This window comes from Camelina sativa, chromosome 8, assembly GCF_000633955.1.
Source record: "Camelina sativa cultivar DH55 chromosome 8, Cs, whole genome shotgun sequence".
Taxonomy (NCBI): Eukaryota; Viridiplantae; Streptophyta; class Magnoliopsida; order Brassicales; family Brassicaceae; genus Camelina; species Camelina sativa.
In genome coordinates, this window is record NC_025692.1 from 1476361 (window position 1) to 1487105 (window position 10745).

General features: G+C 37.2%; 1 protein-coding gene and 2 long non-coding RNA genes across 6 annotated transcripts; 2 read left to right on the forward strand and 1 right to left on the reverse strand.

Annotated features, from left to right (window-relative positions):
• LOC104705534 lies at positions 726-3764 on the reverse strand. Of its 4 annotated transcripts, none has more exons than XR_754332.2 (7): positions 3482-3764; positions 3311-3388; positions 3175-3211; positions 3030-3107; positions 1940-2634; positions 1785-1864; positions 726-1098 (listed from the first exon to the last, which is right to left on the reverse strand). It is a non-coding gene; the product is annotated as an uncharacterized LOC104705534 (long non-coding RNA). The 4 variants fall into 4 exon arrangements; XR_754333.2 differs by having other exon boundaries at positions 726-1548; XR_002032933.1 differs by having other exon boundaries at positions 1446-1864.
• LOC104705533 lies at positions 3902-4878 on the forward strand. Its single transcript, XR_754330.2, has 2 exons — positions 3902-4272; positions 4397-4878. It is a non-coding gene; the product is annotated as an uncharacterized LOC104705533 (long non-coding RNA).
• Positions 7717-9085, forward strand: LOC104705536 (DNA-damage-repair/toleration protein DRT100). The gene has a single exon (XM_010421551.2). The coding sequence runs from the start codon at positions 7827-7829 to the stop codon at positions 8943-8945; it is 1119 nt and encodes a 372-aa protein (XP_010419853.1). The 5' UTR covers positions 7717-7826; the 3' UTR covers positions 8946-9085.

A 10745-nucleotide genomic window follows, 5' to 3' on the forward strand; every position in this document is an offset into this window, starting at 1 on the left:
CGTGAAATACCGTGCCGGAGAGAAGTTTGCACAACAAGTATGTGATGCTTCTAAGTCACTGTTCAAGATTCTTCTTCTGCTTAATGCTAGTAGCTGGAGTTGACGGAAAGCTAGGGAGCGTGTCATCAAGGCTAGAGAGCAAAAAAGGTTGTTATGTATACAGCGATCAAACCGTAATGAAACTGAGGCTTGGGTGTGATTCAGATGCGGCTGATGAGAAGTTTAAACAGGCAGCAAGCTTAACGTTAAAGACAGGAACGCGTCAATACAATCCAATGAGTTTTCCTGATGAGCGCCATTGTTCAGTTTAAGAGATGAATTATACCAATGTGTACTTGAGTGTGCAAACTTAAAGAATGAAACAGTTAATTAAAAGAACACTCCATTAGTACAATTAATGGAGGATTGGAAGAACGATGAAAACTAAACGGCATAGCTTCTATTGTGTGAAAGAAGAAAGAGAAAGAAGAGAGAGAAACTCAAATTAGAAGAAATCAATTTGAAGTAGAGAAAGAGGAATAAAAAAAAATCTTGACTTCGAATAATTAAACACTTTCTAATGGTGCCAAATTTATAACGTGATCAACTGAGGGCATCATTAATGGGAGAACTTTTTTTTTGTGTTCTTAGATTAAATATATAGTGAAAATAATATTAGATCAGTTATTAAGATCATAGGTAAAAAAAATGGGAGAACTAATTATGGTGTTCTTAGAATAAAGATATAGTGAAATAATGTAAGATGTAAACTTCCTTTCTATTAAATCATTCATCTGTTTAACATAAGAAACTGAAAAAAAAATCAACCATTGTCTAGTTACTTCTCTGCAGACAACTACAATCTTCATAGGATCAAGCTAGACATTTTGAGTGGAAAGTCCTGATACTATATCTCAAAGAAACGAAGCTCAACCATGAATTCTTTCTGTTGTGGGAGAACCAAGCAACAGCCTTGGGAGAAGCAAGCACTTGAATAGCATATTCCATAGCAAATACTGTCTTATCTACAGTCACGGGGTTAGCTCCATTCTTCAGATCAATCTGAATTCCAGACTCCACTCTGAAACTAAACGGTCCAACAATCTGCATTTAACGAACCTGAAAAAGACCAACATACTCAACATCTCTTAATATCCCCAACATTGTATGGAATCAGACCTAAAAGCTTTCCTCAAAACTCAGATCATCATCTAAGATCCCGGAGCTTTGATCTCATTTGCAGAAAAACGCAATCAGCAAAGTAATTAAAGGGCTTTGTAGATACAATTCGATCCATAGAGCAGCACCAAAAACGTAAACAGCAGGAAAATGCTGAAGAAGAGATAACTACATATATATACTCAATGGTAATCAGTTCTTTCTTTCTACTAGAGAAGAAGACAACAACGATCCAGAAAATTAAAACTAAAAGATCGACACTTTATCAGAGAAAATTCGAAACCCACCAACATTCCGGTGTCAGATCAAAGAGGGTCGTATCCAAATCCTTAACTTTCTAAATCAACAGAGACGCCTACTCTAAAATTTCCACAGCAGTAAAATTGATACCTGAAGAACAATGGAGCGATGAAATTGAGATGACTTAAAAGGAAGGAACTTGGAAAAGAGGAAGGGAGACGTTGGAGATCACATCGGTCACTCTTAAAACTAGGAACTTCATGTGATTCAGGAAATGAAACTAATCCATTTGCTCAAAGATAATATAAGCCAACCAAACTTCTCCTCCCTCATCTTAAAACTCTCACATCAATCCTTAAAACAAATAAGAAGATTCAAAAGCTGACCTTGAGTCCAGGAACATAATCACCACGCTTGTAGTAAGATGGACTCTTCATGGCTCTCCATTCAGCAGTTCCCATTACATCTACACAAATCAATCCAATTCAATCGCACCATTACAAAACCTCCAAAAAAAAAAATGAAAGCAATTCAATCGCACCTGATGCTTCTCCTTCTTAGCATCTATCATCGATACAGAACTAAGACGGGTTTCCATTACAAACAAGGACTGTAACATACTCCTGAAACAAGCTGATTCATCAGTAAACACGAAAATCATCATCACCTGATCTTCACACCAAATCAAGCATCATCAACCTGCAATTTTCTGCTCCCACGGTTCAAGTATTACAATTTCTACAAGTTGAAACCAGTCTAAACAAAGTGATTACATACACTCATCGATAATTAATTAAATCGAACAATCAAAACATAGTCACCAGTACCAAATCCCTTGGGAAAAATTCACAAGTAACGAGACAGACGAAGGAATTCGAAAACAATAAAAACCTAAGAATCGTCGTCTCTAGAACAGGAAGGCAAAATGAAATTTAAAGAAGATGACGAACTGAGAAGACGTCGTCGATGTAATCGTCGGAGAAACGAGGAAGCATATCGGAGATTATGGTTTTGAGTCGAGAAGCGGACTCCGATTCTCTCGACATCGGGAATGTGAGCGCGCCTACTTCTTCAGCCATCATCGATTTCGAAGAGGATGAGAGATTTTTCTTTCTCTCCAAAATATCTCAACCAATCACAACACGGAAAACAAAGAAGAACTGCGTTGTGGATCAGTTCTATCCCAAGACCAAAATTTTTGATCTAAGCCCACTGTTTCCTTTTTTATTAATATAACTGGGATAAGAACACACAATAGTTCTGCCGTTAATGATGGCCTGAGGTCCCTTCTTAAAATTCAAGATACAAGAAAAAAAAATTGTAGAATAATTCAGTGTTATAAGAGAAACAAGAAAAGGTGACACATTCGCCCTCTTCGAAGTGGTGTCAAGTGCATAATCCATAAAACGTCTTTTTAAAAGAAGAGCACAACAAGCAAGTACTATTATTTATCTCAAAAGAACTAGAAAAGCATATATTAACCCAATAGTCATCTCAAACTAACTAGAAACAAACATATTAACTCAATAGTCATCTCAAACGAACTAAAACAAACATATTAACCCAAAGTGAGACTAAAGAACATAAATCTAAAAGAAGAGACGGATTGAGGCAGAAGCAATGACACCTACGGAAGCCAAAGTCATGAGAGTGATCCCAAACACCTCGCCATTTAGCTGGCGGATAGCTAATTTCTTGCTAATAAGCGCCTGAAATAATCATCAAAACCATGTTAACAAACAAATAGTGGAAAAAAATATATACTATAGATCATACCTCCTTTAGCTGATTATGTGCAATCCTCAAATTTTCGCTGTAAAGTAAGAAAAAATTAGTTTNTAAAGTAAGAAAATTTTAGTTTAGAATTACTTACAACAAATTCTGAAAAAAAAAAAAAAAAAAAAGTAAGCACCTATAATTCATTGCCGCTGTGTAGATCTCACGCTCTTGAGATTTTTGAATCTCAACAAACTCCTTAAACTTTTTTATTCTACACAAGAAAATAATCATTGTGAGAAAAGAGGGTAAATAATACAAAAAAAAAAAAAAAGGAAAAACAAAACCAGATATAATTTTTATATACCAAATTATCTTCGTACTCCTTTCTCCAGCTTGAAAGATTTGCTTCTCGTTCACCATTACGCTTTCCGATGGCCTCATTCAGCCTATTAAGCTCCTTCTCGAAATCCACTGTTGAAAACCGGCGACTATCAATCAAGCCGGAACGAAAACCTCGAGGCTTGGTGACTGAAACCGCCGACCGAGTCGCAAATAGAGCCAGGTGCTTCGTTGCCATCGCGATCGGATAGGAATCAACGGAAGNAAAAAAAAAAAAAAAAAAAAAAGGAAAGAGAGGCGGCCGGCGACACAGGAACAGGAGAGATCGAGACCTAGACGACGGTTTTCTAAATTTGTATTTTAGGGCTCCTTTTGTTGGGCTTTTTAACTTTTCCTCTTTCGGCCCAACACTGTTTCCTATTTTTATTTAACTTTTGAGTTTTTTCTTCTTTCTTTTATTTTTCTCTTCCTTTATTATTATATAGTAGTGTAGATTTCTTGATGGATTGAGTCGGGTTTTCTCTCTCTTCTTTCTCTGCGCGATTTTTCAGAGAGGTAGAAATTTTCCGATCTTCTTTTTGTTCGCCGGTTGGTATATCCCGGCTATCGGGCTCGCTTTTGGCATCTCTGGCTTCTTCAACGGAGTTGGCCGGCTCTTTCTCCAGCAACGATAGCTACTTTAGCGCCGGTTTGGTTGGCGCTCTCTCCGACAATGGTGGCTACTTTAGCACCGCTTGGCAGGCTTTTCTCTAGTAGATCCGCTGCCTTCTCTCAGTGGTGTTTGGTTTTAGTTTTTTTGTTGACTCAATTGATTCGGTTAATCTTCGGATCCAATTTTGATTGCTTATATCATTCATTTGGTTTCATTTGAAGTAATTGATGATGATGCATGTGTCTATGCCGAAGTTTGATGGGTCGATGGACTTTGTTTGGTTTGCAGGCTTATGATGTAGATCTTCTTTCTTGGAGATTGGAAAGCTCTTTACTGAAGACGAAGATGATGAAACTCTGCTTTGGACTTATTTTCTCAGCAAAATTGGAATCCGCTGTAACTTTATGGGTGTAGATCGAGATTCCGGTATAACTTTCTGGCGATTTTGACCGGAATCGAAGTTTTCCGGCGTTACTTCCGTCTGCCGGTGACCGGAGACTCCATTTTTCGACTTCCCACGCGTCAACCATCATGTCTCTCTTTTTCCATGTGGTCTGTGTTCCATCTAATCTCTTTAGTCTCAAGGAAGAAATTACGACTGGACCTGTGGGCTTTTTTTTTAGTTGGTTTCTTTTGTACATTTGGTTCTTTCGGCTTGTAATATTGGCATGTTTACTAGGCTTAATCAATAAAGATACTCTAGTGCAAAAAAAAAAAGATTTCTTGATGGATTGTGTTTTGCTGATAAGTTAATAGTAAATTTTGACCAATACACTTTGTTCAATACTTTTTCTTAGGAAAGCTAGAAAGAAAGGTGGAAGCTATCATGTTACAGAGATATATAATATTAACAAGGGTTAGATTTTAGTTTAAGTCATCTCATCATGGCACTTCACTTACCACTTTCTTTCTTGAGAATCAAGCAATCTCTCTGTTCAGTTCCTCTTAACAAACGAACGCGTACCCGAAAAATTTATTATCTCATACATTTTTCACTAGTGTTACATGTAATATTGTAAACTTCATTAGCTTTAGATGGTAATAACAATTAAGGGTAGTTTTTTGGTGGTTGTATTAAAACTGTAATCAATATTGTCCAAATTGATCACCTAGATGAGGCGGAAAAATTGAGGCTAAACCTAATTAAAAAGAAGAAAACGGAAGCATCTCTCGATACTGTTAACTCCCCATCATTGAAGACAACTACGGGTGGTTTGAGGTGGTTATCTCCCAACTGTTTTTCTGGTTCGATTTTAACTAACTGGTTCATCACTGGTTCCCCTTTGGTTCCTAACTCTATTTGGTTAATTCACTTTTTAAGTGTCTAGTAATTTTTTCACTAGTGATTTCTATAACTGATTTTATTTTGAAAGATTTTTAGATAAAATTTACCATGTTTTCTTATAATCATCTTTTTATTGTTTCAGGCTTAATCGAATAGTGTTGTGTCGAAATCCATTAGACTCTGTCCAAAAACATTTGTGCGAATCTAAAATTTCTGGCTTTCCTCTAGTCAATTAGAATTAGTGATCTATCACAGTTTAAGAATGATATCAGCTCAAATTAGATTTCAGACGGTTCGCCTAACTCGATTCTGATCCCAACTTTATGGAGATGATCTTAAGATTTGCATGGCACGTCAAACTTGACCTTTATGCGCATCTCTTTTTGTTCTTGGTTTACGGAAACTACATTTTAGAGCATGTTTATCGGTTATACTGGATGAAGGTAATAAAAAAAAATCAAAAAGTAATAAAAAGGTGACGAAAGAGAAAGAGATAAGGTTTATGCCGAGACTGTTAAAGATACCCTCAGATCTTATTTTTGCTAAATACCATAATTTGATTGGTTGATTTTTAAAAAACAAATAAAATTTAAATTAAATAATATTATGTTATTAAAATTTTATTTCACAACTCATTTTCAGGGGATGACAGATAATTATTCTCTTAGTTCTCTTGACTGGGTATTTTTACTGAAACTTTAGCCAAAAGACAGTTTTGAAGACACTATCTGAAGCATTATAACACGATTACATTTGACGTCTTATTAGTGTTATATCCTCCAGTGATATTGCTATAGACACGTGCTATGTCCTAGTCTAAAGGAAATCGAACTTTCTTTTTTTGTTTTCCTTCATTTTCTCAACTATTAAAAGTCGTCTGTTGTTGACCTCCCTGCATACTACCTACATTTGATTTTTGAGGGTTAGTTTACATATCTTTCCCACAAATTTCTCATCTTTTTACACGTCAACCAAAAAAATTAGATTACACAATTGCCGGCAAGAAGTAACGATATGTGGATCATTTCATAAACTTGTAATTGTTTTTCATAGTATCCATGTTAGTATTTCCAATCGACTGAACTATGAATCATTTTAAAAAGTTCTGAAATGCATTAGACGGCAAACGAACGTCAAGCACATGCGGGCACATGAGTTGTCTTTTGAATAATCAAAGCCATTAATGTCTTCGTTCTGACTTGACACTTCCTTCTAAATCTCTTGCTACAACAATTAAACAACTGCCAAATCTCTGAATCACGTTTACTCTAGCTGTCTCCAAACCTGTCATATTTCTAGGGCCGACCATGAATTTTGAGAAACCTCAAGGGTTATCTAATTCTCAAGGGAAATAACCAAAAGACCTTACATACTGTATTTGCGTTGTTGCTCGTCGGATTATGTCATTAATTAGACAGCAACGAAAACAAAGTAATAAACAAATAATTAAAACCGTAGCGGAAAATGACAATCAAAAGTAAATTATGGTTCGTAGGGAGTGGCAATGTGAGCAACGTGGAGACCATTTGTAACAATGGTTAGGGTTATGTCATATTGACTAATTGCATGTGAAAAAAGAAGAACAACTAAAATACTGACTCAAAGGTTGAAAAAAGGAGATCGAAAAATATACATTTAATTATTACATGGGGTTGATATTGTTTATGTGCTAATTAGTAATTCACTAATTCCTATCAAGGACAAAGATCACATGCTCAACAACAACGATAAGGTCAGTGAATTGACAGTATATTAAATAATGCATCTATACATAAATAAAAACTAGTAGCTAGTAACTCCAGTCCAGCCAAACGTATAGTAGTGTGGACACAATAAGAAACCAAGATAATATCAACTGTTGTAGCTTAAGCCACTTGAATGTTGTCTTCATTATTGGGTCCAAAAATTTCAATGTAGCTAGAGACAGGAAAAATAAATATTAACAGATGCATTGCCACGATTATTAACTTGATCTCATTTTTTTCAACTATCTAGGTAGTATATAGGTAAATCTGTTATTCTTATATTCCAGTACGTATCGGATCGTCCAGACCAGACCCCGGAGAGTCGAACCGAGAACATGCCCAGGCCTGATGACATGGATAGTACAACTAGGCGACAGAAACAAACAAAACCATGTTATGAGTAATGAAATAATGATCCAATCTTGACACCAAACCCAAACAAAAAAAATCTGATAATAATGAAAATTAAGAAGCATGCAAAGTATGTGACGTGGCAATAGATGAGAAGGTTCAACGAAGCAATGGGCTTAAACAAAAAGTAATATTTCGTCGTCTTCAGGCACATCAATATGTGACTATAAATAAACACCATCTAGTTAAGTCACACTTCCATGTCAACGTGCTTCAACCTATGTAAAGCTTCATAATAATTAAACACATCATCACACAAAAGATTCGTTTCACAAAAATGGATACTACTAACAAGTCATTAGTGATCCTGTTGAGCAACGTCGTCGTGTTGCTCCTCGCCGCCACGACGGTTCATTCTTGCTTTCCCTCCGATCGAGCTACGCTTCTAGAGTTCCGAGCAAAGCTCAACGAGCCATACATTGGCGTTTTCAACACGTGGAAAGGTCAAGACTGTTGCAAAGGCTGGTATGGTGTGAGCTGCGATCCCAATACCGGACGAGTCGCCGGCATTACACTCCGAGGTGAATCCGAAGACCCCATTTTCCAAAAGGCCAAACGGAGCGGGCTAATGACCGGCTCCATCTCGCCGGTGATATGCAAACTCACTCGACTCTCCGGCATCATCATCGCCGACTGGAAGGGAATCTCCGGCGGGATTCCTAGTTGCATCGCGAAACTCCCTTTCTTGAGACACATAGATCTCGTCGGAAACAAAATCTCCGGCGTGATTCCGGCGAATATTGGGATGTTACTGAGGCTTAAGGTGTTGAACCTCGCCGACAATCAAATCTCCGGCGTGATTCCTCCGTCGATCACGAGGTTAACGAGTTTAGCTCACCTGGATCTCAGGAACAACAATATCTCGGGAGTCATACCGCGAGATATCGGACGTTTGAAGATGCTGAGTCGTGTGTTACTAAGCGGTAACAAAATCTCGGGTCAAATACCCGAATCTTTAACCCGAATCTACCGGCTCGCGGATCTTGAAATCTCGATGAACCGGCTCACCGGTTCAATCCCGGTTTCCTTCGGTAAAATGTCGGTTCTCGCGACGCTTAATCTCGACGGGAACTTGATCTCCGGCGAGATTCCGGGGACTCTGATGACGTCTTCGATCTCGAATTTGAATCTGAGCGGGAATCTCATAACCGGACGGATACCGAACACGTTCGGACCGAGGTCGTACTTCACGGTGCTGGATCTTGCGAACAACCGTCTTCAGGGACCGATTCCGGCGAGTATCACGGCGGCTTCGTTTATTGGCCACCTTGACGTGAGTCATAACCATCTGTGTGGGAAGATGCCAGCGGGATCTCCTTTTGATCATCTTGATGCCACGTCGTTCGCTTACAACACGTGCCTTTGTGGAAAGCCTCTTGGGAACTGTAAGAAATAATTAAATTAACAAGATTTGGGAAGAATCAAATAGTTTGATTATGATTTATGAAATATTATTATATAATTTCACGTTATCATGTAACTAGCCGTTGGAAAGAGGCAAAGAAAACAATATTTATATTTGGGGTGTTTTCTTTAGTCTTCTTATTGTTAATTTATCATATCTGCCTTGATTATCAAACCATCATCGATGAGATTCCTCGAACCATTACAGATAAACTATTAAGTTGTGGCCACTTCAAGGCATTATTTAGAAATCTGGACCGACCACGATCGTCAGATCAGTAAAGCCGCGGATACATGCATCCAATAATTTCGTCTGTATCGACTTTCAAAACCAATATTTTTACGACATGATCAGTATCTATATATGCATCATGAATGCATATTTTGACGACAAAAAAAAAAAGAATGCATCTTTTAGATCCAAAGCTCCTTACATGTATTTCAAAACAGTTTGGTTAGTAAGTGTAAAACTTTAAAGATATGTATTTTTTTTTTAATGTATTTCTTGTTTTTGTATATTGTAGTCTGACGTTTAAGTTTCATTCAAATTTCAATTAGTTTAATTTCGTAGTAATGTTTTCAAATAGTTTAATTTACATTTTTCAGAGTACATCACTACATCAGTTTGTGTCTTTACCGTCAAGATAATACTATTTGTCAAGGGGCTTTTATTGTGGTCAAATAATAGCCTATAAAATAAACCAGAAGTTGTGTTTATGTTCAATTAATTAATTAGGGGTACTTAACCCAAAACATAGTTTAGTTAAGAGGTTTGGTGGGCCTGTGTCCAATGTCGGTGGTGAACCGTTTGCATGGGTCGTGTCTTTCATAAGAGTGAAAGATATATAGATATTACCATCACTCCATAAGTTTCACAACTGTGTTTTAGCTTTAAATTAATCTTCATTTGAATATCTCTCACACTTTAAGCAATTCTGTATTAGTTGATAATCTGCAAAAGGTGTAAATGAACTACAGTTTTGGCGATGGAATTAGTCTAAATGCATTTTGATTGATGATCTCTTCGTTGAACACACATACACATTTCGAAGAGCAAGTAAGGACACTGTCAAAGTTTCTGATAGATGAGGCTATAACACAAAACAAAATCACACTCAGAACTAGATTCCATAAAAATTTTCATTGATGATATATCGATTTAGATTCTGATAATAATTAAGTGTACGATGATGGTTTCCCCGGTAAAGGTCATCATAACTATATATAGTAGCTAGACATAATTTTTCGTTAGAAGAGCAACAAGATACGACACAAAGAACACGTGAATACCATGGGGGAGAGAAGTTTGCACAACAAGTATGTGATGCTTCTAAGTCACTTTAAATTATAAACAAGAATACCGTACATGTGAGAATTTTTCGTAACAAGTTTGTGTGTACAAAGTATGCTTTGAAGCATCGTATTAGTTAAAAATATCTTATGGTTAATGCTCGTGACTGATTTCGGGTCCAGAGGAACTAATTGGTAGCCTGGTCAATTGGTCATGATCGAACCGTTTGATTTCCCTGGCATGCTTGTGATGCAAGCAACTGATAGCTCTGCTTACAAAGAAGCTTCTAGCATTCGGTTAGTAGCCGGAGTTGACGGAAAGCTAGGAAGCGTGTCGTCAAGGCTAGAGAGCAAAAAAGGTTGTTATGTGTACAGCGATCAAATGAAACTGAGGCTTGGGTGTGTTTCAGATGCGGCTGATGAGAAGTTAAAACAGGCAGCAAGCTTTACGTTAAAGACAGGAACGCGTCAATACAATCCAATGAGTTTCGTGATGAGCGCC

Bases quoted from the DNA above. Each gene is read 5' to 3' on its own strand.
- LOC104705536 (XM_010421551.2), top strand. From the start codon at position 7,827: ATGGATACTACTAACAAGTCATTAGTGATCCTGTTGAGCAACGTCGTC.